We start from the raw sequence: 20,072 nt of genomic DNA on the forward strand, positions 1-20,072 counted from the left end.
CTGTACACACTAGGCTCCTATTTGAAATTCCATGACTTGGTCGGCCCCGAGTGATCCGGATGACTAACAGAAACTACGCTGCATGTTACACAAACAACATCTCACTTCATTATTCCACATGAGTTCTACCAGGCCCTATTCTCTTAAACTATCTGCTCAAATGATGCTGATATGAGTAAGTAGGTTATTAAGTGAGTAATAACCTGTCAATCACTTAAAATAACCCTCCGTAGAATTCTGAGCATACCTTCTGGAAAGAACTATTTGCATTCTGAATGTTTGGAGAGCAGATATCTACTTCCCTGGGTCAAATGATCTGGATCTACATCATTCTTGTCCTCTTCCTCTGAATAATTATACGGTAGTGTAAAGAGCACCAAGGGTACCATTTACATTGCATTAAGTTATCCAAATATAATCAGCCAGGTATCACCATACAGGCCAGGAAAGCCAGGGCCCCCTCCAACTCTACATGGCACGCACACTCCTTCTCACCGATTCCAGCTGCTTTCAGGGTGCTGTCTTCTTTTAACAGGAGGCTGTCATCATCTTCCAAACTCAACACAAGTTCATTCGTCTAGAAAGAAAGAAAATCTGCATTTTACCAGTACTTATATGTGTTTCATACTTGGTAAGATTCCTCAAAGACAACTGAATTGGTACTTCGGGTCACAGCAATAATTTACATTCTGCTCCCATCATTGTAGGGAGAGAAGTGAACAGATACACAGCGAGTACCTGCTAAATGCACACACTCCATAAAGCACTGGGGAGACAGTGCTAGAACACAGAGCTTTGGAGCTGGAGATGGGTTAAAACTCAGGTTCCACCAATATCCAGCTGCGTGGTCTCAACAACCACCTCTTAGAGGTCTCAACAAACAAACCTCTCTTAGAGGTGCTCTTATTGTGCTCATCTGTTAGAAAACAAAAAAAGTAGGGGGAGGGATGCATCTTCTTACTACCCTGTGGAGAGGATGAAAAGAGATGAAGCATATAAAACCCTCAGGACAGTGTCAGCCACACAGGGAGTACTGTTAGCTGTCACTGTTTTGTTATCATCATCATCATCACATCCTCACAATAATCCAGGAGGAATCAGAGAGGTTAAGATATAGGCCCAGAGTATATGGCTAGTCAGCCAGGGGGCTGAGGTTCCAGCTTTGGCCAGTCTTTTTTTTTGTTTTTGAATTTTATTTAGTTTTTTATACAGCAGGCTCTTATTAGTCATCCATTTTATACACATCAGTATATACATGTCAATCCCAATCTCCCAATTCATCACACCACCACCGTCCCCCGTGGCTTTCCCCGCTTGGTGTCCATACGTTTGTTCTCTACATCTGTGCCTCAACTTCTGCCCTGCAAACTGGTTCATCTGTACCATTTTTCTAGGTTCCACATGTATGCGTTAATACGTGATATTTGTTTTTCTCTTTCTGACTTACTTCACTCTGTATGACAGTCTCTAGATTCATCCACGTCTCTACAAATGACTCAATTTCATTCCTTTTTATGGCTGAGTAATATTCCATTGTATACATGTACCACAACTTCTTTATCCATTCGTCTGTTGATGGGCATTTAGGTTGTTTCCATGACTTGGCTACTGTAAATAGTGCAGCAATGAATATTGGGGTGCATGTGTCTTTTTGAATTATGATTTTCTCAGGGTATATGTCCAGTAGTGGGATTGCTGGGTCATATGGTAATTCTATTTTTCATTTTTTAAGGAACGTCCATACTGTTCTCCATAGTGGAGAACAGTAGGAATTTACATTCCTACCAACAGTGCAAGAGGGTTCCCTTTTCTCCACACCCTCTCCAGCATTTGTTGTTTGTAGATTTTTTGATGATGGCCATTCTGACTGGTGTGAGGTGATACCTCATTGTAGTTTTGACTTGCATTTCTCTAATAATTAGTGATGCTGAGCAGCTTTTCATGTGCCTCTTGCCCATCTGTATGTCTTCTTCAGAGAAATGTCTACTTAGGTCTTCTGCCCATTATTTGATTGGGTTGTTTGTTTTTTTAATATTGAGCTGCATGAGCTGTTTATATATTTTGGAGATTAATCCTTTGTCTGTTGATTCGTTTGCAAATATTTTCTTCCATTCTGAGGGTTGTCTTTTCGTCTTGTTTGTAGTTTGCATTGCAAAAGCTTTGAAGTTTCATTTGGTCCCATTTGTTTATTTTTGTTTTTATTTCCATTACTCTAGGAGGTGGATGAAAAAAGATCTTGCTGTGATTTCTGTCAAAGAGTGTTCTTCCCATCTTTTCCTCTAAGAGTTTTATAGTGTCCAGTCTTACATTTAGGTCTTGAATCCATTTTGAGTTTATTTTTGTGTATGGTGTTGGGGAGTGTTCTAATTTCATTCTTTTACATGTAATTGTCCAGTTTCCCCAGCACCACTTATTGAAGAGGCAGTTGTCTTTTCTCCATTGTATATCCTTGCCTCCTTTGTCATAGATTAGTTGACCATAGGTGCGTGGATTTATCTCTGGGCTTTCTATCCTGTTCCATTGATCTATATTTCTGTATTTGCAAAAACAAAAACAGTCTGACTTCTGAGAGAAGCAAACTTGCCTCTGCTGAAAGTCCACATATCTAAACACCTTGCTGACAAACACTTGGTCCCATGTCATGTTAACTAACACTTCTCGTGTGATTTGGGGTGGGGGTAGATGAGATTGCTCTCCGATGCTATTCACAAATTCAGTTAAACATCATAAATACAGGAGGATTGCTATCTGCCCGTAAACGGCACCTAGTAGTGAGCACTAGTTGGGCACACAGTACCACCTGTCAAGCAGAACGCAGCTGTTTAGTGACGGATTCTCTTTCTAGAATATGGCTGAGAGGGAGGCTCAACAATAAGACCTCTCAGCAGCCAAAAGAGCTGACCCAGAAGCCATGCTCCAAAGCTTCACTCACTAGAGAGCACAGGGGCTTCAACTCCAAAACACACAGATTCAAAGGGGGAAAAAGAACTTCACTAAAGACATCATTAGTTAATTGATTTAATATTTATTTATTAAATAAATAAATATCTATTTAATAAATATTTATTAAATAAATAAATATCTATTTAATAAATATTTATTAAATAAATAAATATCTATTTAATAAATATTTATTAAATAAATAAATATCTATTTAATAAATATCTATTTATTAAATAAATAAATATCTATTTAATAAATATTTATTTATTGAATAAATAAATAATTAATATTTATTTAAGAAATATGCACCAGGTCTTAGTTGCAGCACACAGGACGCTCCATGCTGCACGCGGGATCTTCGTTGCAGGCTGCGGGGTCTTTAGTTTTGCAGCATGTGGGATCTAGTTCCCTGACCAGGGATTGAACCCAGGCCTCCTGCATTGGGAGCGCGGAGTCTAAAGAAATCATTTTAGAATAGGTAATACGTACTCACAGTACAAAATTCTCCAAGTACATAGGGACAGAGTGAGAAGTAGTCTCCTCCCAACCCCATCCAACTAGTTCTTCTCCAGAGAATTTGTACTAATTCTTATGTATCCTTCCAGAGACTGTCCCTGTATGTGTACATGCAGGTGGAGGTGGAGATGTGCATGTAAACTTTTTCACACAAATAATGGCATATTATATGCTGTGTTCTAACACCTTACTTTTTTATCTTAAAATATCTTAAAGTCATTCAAAATCAGTGTAAGAGCTGCCTCATAATTTATCAAGGTTGCAGCATATTCCAATTAAAGTATTAACTCTCCCTCTCTGTCCCTATTGATGGACATTCAGGTTGTTTCCTATGTCTTCCTACCATACACAATCCTGCAACAAATATCCTTGCACATATATTATTTTGCATAAGTTTTATCTGTAAGATAAATTCCTAGAAGTAGAACTGTTGAGTCAGAGAGTAAGGGCAATTTTTATTTTGACAGATACCGCCAAATTACTCTCCAAAGAAGCAGTACCCATTTATACCAATGCTACCCATCACTGAGAGTCCCTGTTTCCCACACCCTCACCAACACAGTGTATTATCAAAATCTTTTGATCTCTGCCAATCCAGCAGATATAAATTAAGTATAGTCTTAATTTGTATTTATTTTAAGTAAAGATTTGAATATTTTATATTTTTTGAGAAACTTGTAGGATAATTTTTTAAATGGAATTGTAAAATTAGGCCTTTTCTGTAATATAAGTTAGAAAATTTTCTCTTAGTTTTTCAGTTGTTCCTTCATTTTTCTTATAGTGTCTTTTTTTAAAAAGAAGGTGCTGAGTGTCTGTTGAATGAATTAATGAATAAAGTAAAATGTATCAATCTTTTATTTTCCTATCATATTTGGACCTTCAGTCTAAGATTACTTTTAAAATTCCATGTTTACTTCAAATATTTTAATTAATTTCATCTTTTAAACTTTTAATCATAGAGATTTCAAACATACAACGTATACAGAATAGTACAATTAACCCTCCTGTACCCATCACGTGGCCTGAACAAATTATTCACTCATGTTAATCTATTTCATTTCTACCCTCACCTGTGGGTTTCATCTTTGATTTATGTCATTAACCCAATGAGTACTTATTTTGGCATAAAGAAAAGGATATGGATTCAATTTAACTGTTTTCTAGATGTCTACCTAGTTCTTCCAATAACATTTACTGAATCCTCCATATTTTCTCCATAAATTTGAAATGCAATATTTAATATATATTAAATTCCTATATATAATAAGGTCTATTTTGGGGCTTCTAATTCTGTGCCATTGAACTAACAGTTCATGTGACAATACCACACCATTTTAATTAGTATAGTTTTATAAAAAGTCTTAATATGTGCCAGGGTTAGTCACTTTCATTTCTCTTTTTTCTGACTATTCTTCATTATTTATTTTTTGCATGTTAGTTTTATAATCAGTTTCTTTATCTCACATCTACACACACACATATATATACAATATATATACATATATATACAAATACATATATACACACAACTGTAGAATTTTATTTTGATGGCATTAAGTTTGTAAATTAACTATGAGAGAACTGACATCTTCTTGCTGTTGCATCTTCCCATCCAAATATCCTAATATTTCCACTTAAGTCTCATCTTGTACCCCTCTTTACATGCTTTACTTTTTTGTTAAATTGAGGTAGAATTTCACATAAAGAAAATGCATATATCTTAAGAGAAGTTCAGCTCAATGAGTCTGGACAACTGAATACCCTCACTGGCATTTTAAAGTCTTCTTCTTAAAGATCTTGCATATTTCTTACTGAGTTTATTCCAGAGTGTGACTTCTTCCTTTCATATATTTTTAACAAGGATAGCTATCTGGTTTCCAAACTCACAAAATATAAGATAGAAATTATGGTTTCTCTTTCAAATCTTTTTGATAGGAATTATGACTTTACAAGTAGCCTACTGATTATAATCAAAATACAGACACACAAATACATTTTCTTGATAAAAAATAAATCATATTATGGTAATTATTTGTAACTATTGATTCATTCAATAAACACTGAGCTCATCATCCAAACAGGAGGCTCTGGTGGGAAGGTATCCAGTCACCTTTTTATTGTGATGGCAAGAAATTTCTGTGTATACCTGGTAATTGTAATTAAGAAAGTCTTTGGACCTAGAAAATTTGGGAAATGGGGAAAATGCCTTTCGTGCACAAGTTCATTAAGATACAGGAGTTATTTGGAAGTCTCTCCCTTTGGCTAAGGAAGGAGATTAAAATTACAGGTGGGTTGGAAAACTGACAGTCTGAGCCAGTGATGCTTATAGGCCCTGCAAATGAGGAGTAGCATGCACATGGAAAAAAGAGAAAAATGTCTGGTAGTTGGAAAAGGCACAAATGAGGACGTGTGGGTAAAATTTTTAAGTCTTAAAACCGTATCTGTGAAAATATATTGACTTCTTCCTTACAAAAGTTAAAGTGGAAATTTGAAGAACCATCTCTGGGGTATATAGTCTGCACTTAACTAGAATGATTATGGTTTAGATGAAAGTTTATAAAGCCAGATTCCAGAAACATTCTAAGTGACTTAATTTGTTCTGGGACTCTTTCTTTAAGTAAATACATTGTTCAACTAAAAAATAGGCCCGAATTTTTCAACTCTAACATGCCAAGATGGAACATATATTTTAAATATAAGAAACAATTCTGAGATATTTCCAACTATAGCAGGAAAATTTCTTGATTTTTTAAAAATGTAATAATACTGATTATTTGAATATTATGAACTAGGTCTTCATTAAGGATAAAGGAATAATTTACTTATTATTCCTTTTAGGATACATGAGCTCCATGATGTAAAAATGCAACACTAAATGGAGAATGACAACCTTTTCAAAGAGCATACTGTTTCATTTTGACTTCATTTTATATATTTCCCTTCTACAATCAGACCAAGCTTCCTACTCTCCACGTTTTAGGGACAAGGTTGTAAAGGGTCCTGGCTTGGAGAAGAGAAAGTGGATGGAGTCTGTGGACAGATACAATTCTAGCATCGATACAAAGTACAGATCCCACACCACAGTCCCAGACACACACAAGCACTAAATTTTAAATAGTTTGACAATGGATACTGTCAAATTTGTATATATAATCCTCGGTATAAAAAAATAAAGTTACTGGAAAGACCCAGCTTGATTTTAGCCCAGGGAAACTGAGTTCAGATTTCTGACCTCCAGAACTATAAGAGAATAAATGTGTGTTGTTTTAAGCCATCAGAAAAAAAATGTTTTTGAGTTACTAATTCATAGTCAACAGACGTACCCTCAGGCCAACTTCTTTATGATCTTTTGTTATATGTTTATTTCAAAGCTGATTGAGTTTATGGAGGGCATCTATGACTAGAGAAGAGAATGAAATTAAATGAATTCATAAAATACTTCCTTCAAAAATTGTTATGGAAACACTCCTACGAATGAGGCATTGTGCTAGGTATTGGAGATATGAAGAATAAGATACAGTCCCTTGTCCTTGAGTAGTCTGTATAATAGAGAAGGTTATTACTTTACTGAGAAGTCTACACAAGGTCACTGAGATTCAAGAAAAAAGATCACTCTGGTCTATCTGTATGAGAAGCAAACATAAAAACATCGCTCTAAAAAGGTAAGAAAACAGAAACGGAAATATACTATAAACACATAACTAATCAGTCCTCTTTTGGGGAAGGCCATGTCCTCTGTGGAACTAATAGGTCTGTTCCCAAGAGCCACAGTCCGGGGCCTTCTCTTATACACCGGAAGAGTCAAATCAGAAAAAAACACGTTATTTTCATCTGCTTTTGGCTCTCTTCTTCTGGTACAGAATTAAGAAAATCAAAGAAATTGGACTGACAGATAATACTTGACTTCCTTTATATGTAACCTGAATTAATTTTACCACGTTTTATGCTTATTTTATGTTACACATTTGCTTGATATATAACGTTGCTTTTTTTTTAAATTAACACTTTCTTTTAAAGGATCTACTAACAGGAATATGACTTAGAGGTCTTTTTTTTTTTTTTCCTTTAATGGAAAAGTAAGGCTATAGAAAGGGTAGCTACAAAATTAAAAATGCTATTATAATGGAAAATATTTTAGAAGTACATGTGTTCATTCATTTATTCACTAAGTCAACCAAAATTGATTACTTGCTATGTGTGTGCCAGATACTGTACATACAAAACATACCTTTGATTTATGTGGTTGATGCACAATCTTTAGTTTATCTGAAAGAAAAAAAAAAAAACAAGTTGTCTTTTTACTAAAACTATTCTAAAACTTCATTTCAAACTATTAAAGTGAGATGGGGAGAAGGTGGCACCTATGAAATTGAGAAATCTGAGTCTTTGCCTTATGATCAGGTTCACTTAAACCTGTCGTACACAGTAAAGTAAAAATTACATTTGCATATCATTAAAATTAAAGATCACTGTATAAAGATATTTTAAAGCACTGGCCTTTGACACACACAACTGTGTTTGTACCATAACCTGAAGTCAACTCAGCACAGTTTCCCTTAGAAGACAGGTGAATGACATTATTCTACCCTGTTTGTTAGAGTCGCTAAATGCTAAGATTAGCAAATAAGGTTTAAAAAAAACAGTCTGTCTCAAATTAAGACAGACTTTGTTAATGTCTAGTACTACTACTATTACTAATCTATTAATCTCTCAGAATAGATTCAGTGACAGCAGGTCAAATCATACCAACAAGTTGCTACCACTCTCAGAATTCAAACACCATCAAGGATCACTGGTAATCTGAGCAAGGCTGCTAATACCCAAAGACTACTACTGTTTCCTGGTTTGGAAATACTACACAGGCTCACACCATCTAATCTGCTTTACTCAATTCAGAAAGTATCCAATTCTCCACTCAGTTTTATCTAATCATTTAATTAATGTATTATGATTACATGTGTTATTATGTCTGAATAAACTCTTAACCTTAAACTAAAATTCATTTCTATCAATCACGCTGTTTGATTCAACAAGGAATTCACTGAAATGAAATGAAACAAGATTAAAAAGGAACAAGATAAAACCCCAGAAAAGGGAGGAACCAAGATGGCGACCTAGAAGGACGTGCTCTCACTCTCTCTTGCGAGAACACCAGAATCACAACTAGCTGCTAGACAATCATCGACAGAAAGACACTGGAACTCACCAAAAAAGATACCCCACATCCAAAGACAAAGGAGAAGCCACAATGAGACGGTAGGAGGGGCGCAATCACAGTAAAGTCAAATCCCATAACTGCTGGGTGGGTGACTCACAAACAGGAGAACACTTATACCACAGAGTCCACCCACTGGAGTGAAGGTTCTGAGCCCAACGTCAGGCTTCCCAAGCTGGGGGTCTGGCAACAGGAGGAGGAATTCCTAGAGAATCAGACTTTGAAGCCTAGTGGGAATTGATTGCAGGACTTCAACAGGACTGGGGGAAACAGAGACTCCACTCTTGGAGGGCACACACAAAGTAGTGTGTGCATTGGGACCCAGGAGAAAGAGCAGTGACCCCATAGGAGACTGAACCAGACCTACCTGCTAGTGTTGGAGGGTCCCCTGCAGAGGCGGAAGGGGGTGGGGGGGCTCTGCTCACCGTGGGGACAACGACACAGACAGCAGAAGTTCTGGGAAGTACTCCTTGGCGTGAGCCCTCCCAGAGTCTGTCATTAGCCCCACCAAAGAGCCCAGGTAGGCTCCAGTGTTGGCTTGCCTCAGGCCAAACAACGAACAGGGAGGGAACCCAGCCCCACTGATCAACAGTCAAGTGGATTAAAGTTTTACTGAGCTCTGCCCACCAGAGCAACAGTCAGCTCTACCCACCAGCAGTCCATCCCATCAGGAGACATGCAAAAGCCTCTTAGATAGCCTCATCCACCAGAGGGCAGACAGCAGAAGAAAGAAGAACTACAATCCTGCAGCCTGTGGAACAAAAACCACATTCACAGAAAGATAGACAAGATGAAAAGGCAGACGGCTATGTACCAGATGAAGGAACAAGATAAAACCCCAGAAAAACAACTAAATGAAGTGTATATAGGCATCCTTCCAGAAAAAGAATTCAGAATAATGATAGTGAAGATGATCCAGGACCTTGGAAAAAGAATGGAGACAAAGATCGAGAAGATGCAAGAAATGTTTAACAAACATCTACAAGAATTAAAGAACAAACAAACAGAGATGAACAAGACAATAACTGAAATGAAAACTACACTAGAAGGAATCAATAGCAGAATAACTGAGGCAGAAGAACAGATAAGTGACCTGGAAGACAGAATGGTGGAATTCACTGCTGTGGAACAGAGTAAAGAAAAATGAAAGAAAAGAAATGAAGACAGCCTAAGAGACCTCAGGGACAACATTAAACGCAACAACATTAGCATTATAGGGGTCCCAGAAGGAGAAGAGAGACACAAAGGACAAGAGAAAATATTTCAAGAGATTATAGTCGAAAACTTCCCTAACATGGGAAAGGAAATAGCTACCCAAGTCCAGGAAGTGCAGAGAGTCCCATACAGGATAAACCCAAGGAGAAACACGCCGAGACACGTAGTAATCAAACTGGCAAAAATTAAAGACAAAGAAAAATTATTGAAAGCAGCAAGGGAAAAACGACAAATAACATACAAGGGAACTCCCATAAGGTTAATAGCACACTTCTCAGCAGAAACTCTACAAGTCAGAAGGGAGTGGCATGATATACTTAAAGTGATGGAAGGGAAGAACCTACAACCAACATTACTCTACCCGGCAAGGATCTCATTCAGATTTGATGGAGAAATCAAAAGCTTTACAGACAAGCAAAAGCTAAGAGAATTCAGCACCACCAAACCAGCTCTACAACAAATGCTAAAGGAACTTCTCTAAGTGGGAAACACAAGGGAAGAAAAGGACCTACAAAAATAAACCCAAAACAATTAAGAAAATAGTCATAGGAACATACCTATCGATAATTACCTTAAATGTGAATGGATTAAATGCTCCAACCAACAGACACAGGCTTGCTGAACGGATACAAAAACAAGACCCATATATATGCGGTCTACAAGAGACCCACTTCAGACCCACGGACACATACAGACTGAAAGTGAGGGGATGGAAAATGATATTCAATGCAAATGGAAATCAAAAGAAAGCTGGAGTAGCAATACTCATGTCAGATAAAATACACTTTAAAACAAAGAATGTTACAAGAGACAAGGAAGGACACTACATAATGATCAATGGATCAATCCAAGAAGAAGATATAACAATTATAAATATATATGCACCCAACATAGGAGCACCTCAATACATAAGGCAACTGCTAACAGCTATAAAAGAGAAAATCGACGGTAAAACAATAATAGTGGGTGACTTTAACATCTCACTTACACCAATGGACAGATCATCCAAAATGAAAATAAATAAGGAAACAGAATCTTTAAATGACACAACAGACCATATAGATTTAATTGATATTTATAGGACATTCCATCCAAAAATAGCAGATGACACCTTCTTCTCAAGTGCGCATGGAACATTCTCCAGGATAGATCCCATCTTGGGTCACAAATCAAGCCTCAGTAAATTTAAGAAAACTGAAATCATAGCAAGCATCTTTTCTGACCACAATGCTATGAGATTAGAAATCAATTACAGGGGAAAAAAACGTAAAAAACACAAACACATGGAGGCTAAACAATACGTTACTAAATAACCAAGGGATTACTGAAGAAATCAAAGGGGAAATCAAAAAACAGCTAGAGACAAATGACAATGAAAACACGACGATCCTAAACCTATGGGATGCAGCAAAAGCAGTCTTAAGAGGGAAGTTTATAGCTATACAAGCCTACCTCAAGAAACAAGAAAAATCTCAAATAAAAAATCTAACCTTACACCTAAAGGAACTAGAGAAAGAAGAAGAAACAAAACCCAAAATTAGCAGAAGGAAAGAAATCATAAAGATCAGAGCAGAAATGAATGAAATAGAAACAAAGAAAACAATAGCAAAGATCAATAAAACTGAAGGCTGGTTCTTTGAGAAGATAAACAAAATTAACAAACCATTAGCCAGACTCATGAAGAAAAAGAGAGGACTCAAATCAATAAAATTAGAAATGAAAATGGAGAAGTTACAACAGACACCACAGAAATACAAAGCATCCTAAGAGACTACTACAAGCAACTCTATGCCAATAAAATGGACAACCTGGAAGAAATGCACAAATTCTTAGAAAGGTATAACCTTCCAAGACTGAACCAGGATGAAACAGAAAATGTGAACAGACCAATCACAAGTAATGAAATTGAAACTGTGATTAAAAATCTTTCAACAAACAAAAGTCCAGGACCAGATGGCTTCACAGGTGAATTCTATCAAACATTTAGAGAAGAGCTAACACCCATCCTTCTCAAACTCTTCCAAAAAATTGCAGAGGAAGGAACACTCCCAAACTCATTCTATGAGGCCACCATCACCCTGATACCAAAACCAGACAAAGATACTACAAATAAGAAAATTACAGACAAATATCACTGATGAATACAGATGCAAAAATCCTCAACAAAATACGAGCAAACAGCATCCAACAGCACATTAAAAGGATCATACACCATGATCAAGTGGGATTTATCCCAGGGATGAAAGGATTCTTCAGTATACGCAAATCAATCAATGTGATACACCATATTAACAAATTGAGGAAAGAAAAACCATATGATCATCTCAATAGATGCAGAAAAAGCTTCTGACAAAATTCAACACCCATTTATGATAAAAACTCTCCAGAAAGTGGGCATAGAGGGAACCTACCTCAACATAATAAAGGCAATATATGACAAACCTACAGCAAACATCATTCTCAATGGTGAAAAACTGAAAGCATTTCCTCTAAGATTGGGAATGAGACAAGGATGTCCACTCTCACCACTAGTATTCAACATAGTTTTGGAAGTCCTAGCCACGGCAATCAGAGAAGAAAAAGAAATAAAAGGAATACAAATTGGAAAAGAAGAAGTAAAACTGTCACTGTTTGCAGGTGACATGATACTATACACAGAGAATCGTAAAGATGCCACCAGAAAACTACTAGAGCTAATCAATGAATTTGGTAAAGTTGCAGGATACAAAATAAATGCACAGAAATCTCTTGCATTCCTATACACTAATGATGAAAAATCTGAAAGAGAAATTAAGGAAACACTCCCATGGACCACTGCTACAAAAAGAATAAAATACCTAGGAATAAACCTACCTAGGGAGACAAAAGAACTGTATACAGAAAACTATAAGACACTGATGAAAGAAATTAAAGATGATACCAAGAGATGGAGATATATACCATGTTCTTGGATTGGAAGAATCAATATTGTGAAAATGACTATACTACCCAAAGCAATTTACAGATTCAATGCAATCCCTATCAAATTACCAATGGCATTTTTTACAGAACTAGAACAAAATATCTTAAAATTTCTATGGAGACACCAAAGACCCTGAATAGCCAAAGCAGTCTTGAGGGGAAAAAACGGAGCGGGAGGATTCAGACTCCCTGACTTCAGGCTATACTACAAAGCTACAGTAATCAAGACAATATGGTACTGGCACAAAAACAGAAACATAGTTTAATGGAACAAGATAGAAAGCCCAGAGATAAACCCACGCACCTATAGTCAAGTAATCTATGACAAAGGAGGCAAGGATATACAATGGAGAAAAGACAGTCTCTTCAATAAGTGTTGCTGGGATAACTGGACAGCTACAGGTAAAAGAATGAAATTAGAACACTCCATAACACCATACACAAAAATATACTCAAAATGGATTTGAGACCTACATGTTAGACCGGACTCTATAAAACTCTTAGAGGAAAACATAGGAAGAACACTCTTTGACAGAAATCACAGCAAGATCTTTTTTCATCCACCTCCTAGAGTAATGGAAATAAAAACAAAAATAAACAAATGGCACCATATGAAACTTCAAAGCTTTTGCACAGCAAAGGAAACCATAAATAAGACGAAATAACAACCCTCAGAAAGGGATAAAATATTTGTAAATGATTCAACAGACAAAGGATCAATCTCCAAAATATATAAACAGCTCATGCAGCGCAATATTAAAGAAACAAACAACCCAATCTGAAAATGGGCAGAAGACCTAAGTAGACATTTCTCTAAAGAAGACATACAGATGGACAAGAAGCACATGAAAAGCTGCTCAACATCACTAATTATTAGAGAAATGAAAATCAAAACTACAATGAGGGGCTTCCCTGGTGGTGCAGTGGTTGAGAGTCCGCCTGCTGATGCAGGGAACATGGGTTCGTGCCCTGGTCTTGGAAGATCCCACATGCCGCGGAGCGGCTGGGCCCGTGAGCCATGGCCGCTGAGCCTGCGCGTCCAGAGCCTGTGCTCCGCAATGGGAGAGGCCACAACAGTGAGAGGCCCGCATACAGCAAAAAAAAAAAAAAAAAAACTACAATGAGGTATCACCTCACACCGGTCAGAATGGCCATCATCAGAAAATCTACAAACAACAAATGCTGAAGAGGGTGTGGAGAAAAGGGAACCTTCTTGCACTGTTGGTGGGAATGTAAATTGATACAGCTGCTATGGAGAACAGTATGGAGGTTCCTTCAAAACTAAAAATAGAATTACCGTATGATCCAGCAATCCCACTACTGGGCATATACCCACAGAAAACCATAATTCAAAAAGACGCATGCACCCCAATATTCATTGCAGCACTATTTACAATAGCCAGGTCATGGAAGCAACCTAAATGCCCATTGACAGATGAATGGATACAGAAGTTGTGGTACATATATACAATGGAATATTACTCAGCCATAAAAAGGAATGAAATTGGGTCATTTGCTGAGACATGGATGGACCTAGAGACTGTCATACAGAGTGAAGTAAGTCAGAAAGAGTAAAACAAATATCATATATTAACGCATGTATGTGGCACCTAGAAAACTGGGCCAGATGAACCGGTTTGCAGGGTAGAAGTTGAGATACAGATGTAGAGAACAAAGGTATGGACACCAAGGGGGGAAAGCGGCAGGGGGGGTGGGGATGGTGGTGTGCTGAATTGGGCGATTGTGATTGACATGTATACACTGATGTGTATAAAGCTGATGACTAATAAGAACCTGCTGTATAAAAAAATAAATAAAATAAAATTCAAAAATTAACAAAAAACAATTAATACTAAACTTTCTTTGGGTTATTTGTATGGAAATATGTTAATATAAATGTTTCAGACATTACATGAAATTCCTAAAAATCTTATATGTTCTTGTATAATGTTATAAGTCATAATTCTAGTTATTATTTTAAAATGTATATCTCAGAAATAACTAAATTTCTTTGTCAAATCCATTATTATGAACTTTCATCAAATCTTTAACCGTGGTCATTTTTAAGTCTTTTGTCATTTACAGACAGTTCTGGGTGTACTCTGATGCTTTTGCAAAAATGTTCCTATAAAAGGGTTTCATCTTCAAGGAATTCATGGAAAAGACTCTGACAAGCACAGGTTTCTGGTAACTGACTATACTGCTGAACTGAATGAATAAGCATTTTCAGAACCCTAATGGAAAACTGATGAATTCATAAAAGTGCTAACAAAAGATCAAGATGAAAAAAAATTAATTACATGGGACTGAGTGAACTGATGAGGATGATTATAATTTTTGTGACTTTCTGTTTGAATAAAAAAAATATCTGTTTAAAAACAACAAACCTTGATTTAACTATGTTCTAATAATACAGAAGAACAGGGTTCCTATTCAGTTAAGAACGAGCACCCTGAATTACCCATTATTTTAAATAGTCAACTTTCAATTACCTATTGCAATTTTTTATATAAGGTCAGCCTAATCCCTGGACTATATGTATTGTTAAGAAATAAAAATAAATCTAACCTAATTGAAATACACACACTTAGGATGTAAATATGCCACAACTGCTAAAAATAAGCTTACAATGTACACAAGAAAATAAACAAATGTGACTTGTGTGACTTGTGTGACTATTATACTTGTGTGACTTGTGTGACTTGTGTGACAAATGTGACTTGTGTGACTATTATACTGAGTTACCTATTACACTCTTTTTCTCACTGCAAATATATATCAGTTTGTTACTGGAGACTAAAGAAGCCAACAGTAGTTTTTTTTTTAAACAAAAGGACCTTGCAATCAACTTGCAAAACTGTAGTTTGACCTTGCCAAATGTTAATCATGTTCTATATATTTTGCTAACAAGTCTTTAAATTAGAAATATCTTTGTTCTGATAGGTTCTAGAACCCCACAAGAAGGAGGCCACATTTTTAAGAAATGTGGTGAAGAAAATTTAAGAAATTTTCACCGGATTTTTCTCTCCAACAGAAATTGGTAAGACTTGGGAAGAAGGTAAGAAAGGAGAAATGACAAGCTAGCAAAAGATGTTGTATTAATGTCTCTTTCTTTGTTAAATCATCTCTTTCACTTGTTTTTCCCTCTTAAAAAAATAATCTTCATTATTAACAGAAACAACTTCTGTGGATATTGTTTCCTTAATGCAAATTCCTTGAGGAAAGCAACCTCATAAAAATAAAAACAAGATCTTATGTTTGTGGAGTATGTAATGTGTTCACACGTGCATTGTTTAATCTAATCTCACACAGCCTTAGAAACAAACAGGATTAGCAGTCCCACACTGCACAACAATCAACATTTACTGCACACATGCACCATGCCTAAATGATAAGGATTTAGAAATAAAACAACATCCCCTGTGCTTTATGAACACACTGTCTGGCCAGGGTAAATCAGTAATAGATGTAGATGCCAATTAAATGGGAGGAAGGGCTCTGAGAAATCTCAGACTCTTGGTGGCCTGGCAGAGAGAACTGGACCTTTGTCCAAGGGCACAGAAATGGCAACTAACAAAAATGAAATCTGAGTCTGTGCCCTTTCCACTCCCCAACACCCAGTGTGTTCAATCCCATAGAGTGTAGCAATACTGCAGGACAAGGACAGGTGAGAAAGTAACACTTCAGCCTTTCTTGTCAAACACAAAGTGGCAGATTGTTAAAGAGCCAAATAAAGACAGTCAGTTGAAATCTATCAAAGCCATGGCGGTTCTCTAATTTCTTCACAGATAAATGTATCATTTTTCCTGTCAGTTCATCTGAGTAGTATAGAAATAACAGGACAAGAGAATGTTAATAAGGTAGAATAATATGAGAGGTACATTATCCACTACCATGGAAAAAGAAAAAGGAACAAGGAAGAAAAACAAAATCAACTGGAAAACAATGTTTAAAATGGCAATAAATACCCATCTATCGATAATTACCTTAAATGTCAATGGACTAAATGCTCCAATCAAACGACATAGAGTGAAAGGCTGGATAATAAAACAAGAGCCTACAGTATGCTGCCTACAAGGGACCCACTTTAGGGTGAAGGACACACATAGATTGAAAGTGAGGGGATGGAAAAAGATATTTCATGCATGGAACCATAAAAGACCCAGAACTGCCAAAGCAATCCTGAGGAAAAGGAACAAAGCAGGAGGCATAACCCTTCTAGACTTCAGACAATACTACAAAGCTACAGTAATCAAAACGGTGTGATACTGGTACAAAAACAGACATATGGATCAATGGAACAAAATAGAGAGCCAAGAAATAAACCCACACACCTACAGTCAATTAATCATTGACAAAGTAGGCAAGAATACAAAATGGGAAAAAGTCTCTTCAGCAAGTGGCGCTGGGAAAGTTGGATAGCTGCATGTAAATCAATGAAGTTAGAACACACCCTCACACCATGTACAAAAATAAACTCAAAATGGCTTAAAGACTTAAACATAAGACAATACACCATAAAACTCCTAGAAGAAAACATTCTCTGACATAAATCATACCAATGTTTTCTTAGGTCAGTCTCCCAAGGCAATAGGCAATAGAAAAATAAACAAATGGGACCTAATCAAACTTACAAGCTTTTGCACAGCAAAGGAAACCAGAAACAAAATGAAAAGACAATCTACAGAATGGGAGAAAATATTTGCAAATGATGCAACCAACAAGGGCTTAATTTCCAAAATATACAAACAGCTCATACAACTCATCAATAAAAAACCAAACAACCCAATCAAAAAATGGGCAGAAGACCTAAATAGACATTTCTCCAAAGAAGACATACAGATGGCCAATAGGCACATGAAAAGATGCTCAACATCACTAATTATTAGAGAAATGTAAATCAAAACTACAACTAGTACCACCTCACACCGGTCAGAATGGTCATCATTAAAGTCTATAAATAACAAATGCTGGAGAGGGTGTGAAGAAAGGGGAACCCTCCTACACTGTTGGTGGGAATGTAAGTTGGTACAGCCACTATGGAAAACAGTATGGAGGTTCCTCAAAAAACTAAAAAATAGAACTACCGTATGATCCAACAATCCCACTCCTGGGCATATATCCGGACAAAACTATAATTCAAAAAGATACATCCACCCCTATGTTCATAGCAGCACTATTCACAATAGCCAAGACATGGAAACAACCTAAATGTCTACTGACAGAGGAATGGATAAAGAAGACATGGTACATGTATACAATGGGATACTACTCAGCCATAAAAAAGAACGAAACAATGCCATTTGCAGCAACATGGATGCAACTAGAGATTATCACACTAAGTAAGTCAGAAAGAGAAAGACAAATACCATATGATATCACTTATATGTGGAATCTAAAATATGACCCAAATGAACCCTATCTACAAAGCAGAAACAGACTCACAGACATAGAGAACAGACTTGTGGTTGCCAAGGGGGAGCAGTGTGGGGGAGGGATGGACTGAGAGTTTTGGAGTTAGTAGATGCAAACTATTACGTATAGAATGGATGGGCAACAAGGTCCTACTATATTCAATGTACTGGGATAAACCATAATGGAAAAGAATATAAAAAAGAATGTATATATATGTATAACTGAGTCACTCTGCTGCACAGCAGAAATTAACATAACATTGTCAATCAACTATACTTCAATTAAAAAATAAACAAATAAAACAAAAATCTTTTAAAGCTACTTCAGGCAAATGAAAAGGACAAGAAAGCAGAGGTGGAAATACTTATATCAGACAAAATAGACTTTATAACAAAGGCCATAAAGAAAGAAAGGACACTGTATAATGATAAAAGGCTCAATACAAGAAGAGGATTACACTCACTAACATATATGCACCCGGGACTTCCCTGGTGGTCCAGTGGTTAAGAATCCGCCTTCCAACGCAAGGGACGTGGGTTCGATCCCTGGTCAGGGAACTAAGATACCACATACTGCGGGTCAACTAAGCCCATGTGCTCTACAGCCTGCGCCCCACCTACTGAGCCCGCACGCCACGAGAGAGAAGCCCGCGCACTGCAACAAAGAGCCGATGCAGCCAAATTAATTAATTAATTAATTAATTTTAAAAAACATATAGCACACAATATAGGATCACATAAAAACACAAAACAAATACTAACATACATAAAGGGAAGAAATTGACAGGAATATATTATTTACCACCGTGATGATTAACAGTCAGATATTTTGATGATTTCATGATCTAAAACTGATCTTTTAAAATAACTTACATGGAACACAAGTTTGAATACACACCCACACCATGCAAAAAGGGAAACTATATGTAGCTATGCTAACTTTAAGTGGCATCTGCAGGCTGATTCAAGTTTAAGGTTATATTTCAAGGCATGATACTTTGAAAGCCATGAAAGACGAAAGTGGAGAAGTTTCATATTTAATTAATCATGCTTTTTATTCCTCTCTCTTATTCAATATTTAGTATGTAAATTCTTTAAGTCCAATAAATCAAAGTACTTTCCACTCAGTGTCTTTAACTTCTGCTTGACTACCCCTTGTGACCTCACAATTAGTCTCTGGATATTAAAATGCATACACACGGTGAAGATTGTGATTTCAAAGTATTTTAGGTCAGAAGTTGCTCTACCAAATGGCAGCAGAATTAAAAACCACTCCAAAAATGATCTAGGGTAATAAAAAATTTATGCTTTAAAAATGTCTGCACCAATTAACAGAAATATTTATTAGGTGCATTGTAATTCTCAAGTGAAGTCTCAGATGCAAAGTTTGGTGAGTGGCACTACGCGGAAGGTTAATAACGGTACCATCTTTATAATAAATAATGAAACCCAGCTTCTCGCCTTATTACTACATTTTAAAATCAATAATTGCAACATATAAAATTACTATGTAACATGCTCAAGTTACTGGCATCTAAAATGTTAAACCTCTTCTTATAATTCCTAGTCTTTAATCATTTCTTCTTTTCTGATTACCTGACAAAGAAATTCATCTTAAACAGCTTGCCAAACATGCTATTCCTCACAAATAGGAGGAATATACAATTCATACACTTCCCTACACAATTACAATTTAATGATATACTAGAATTCCTATATTTCTAAATAACTTCCATAGTGGTTTTTATATACACAGAGTAAATTCATTTTTGAAAACCAAATTTAAAATTCACATCAATATAAAACTA

The 20,072-nt window shown here is 36.4% G+C and overlaps 1 protein-coding gene across 3 annotated transcripts in view; it reads right to left on the bottom strand.

Moving 5' to 3' along the window:
- The window catches only part of C6H2orf76 (chromosome 6 C2orf76 homolog), an 86,309-nt gene that overhangs the window by 7,165 nt on the left and 59,072 nt on the right, over positions 1 to 20,072 (bottom strand). For all 3 annotated transcript variants that reach the window (XM_067742173.1, XM_067742174.1, XM_067742175.1), the window contains exons 5-6: positions 7,688 to 7,725; positions 496 to 577 (exon numbers count right to left, since the gene is read on the bottom strand). In XM_067742173.1, the coding sequence (XP_067598274.1) occupies positions 496 to 577; positions 7,688 to 7,725 (120 nt within the window). The remainder of the gene's footprint in view (positions 1 to 495; positions 578 to 7,687; positions 7,726 to 20,072) is intronic.

Source organism: Pseudorca crassidens, chromosome 6 (assembly GCF_039906515.1).
Source record: "Pseudorca crassidens isolate mPseCra1 chromosome 6, mPseCra1.hap1, whole genome shotgun sequence".
Lineage (NCBI taxonomy): Eukaryota > Metazoa > Chordata > Mammalia > Artiodactyla > Delphinidae > Pseudorca > Pseudorca crassidens.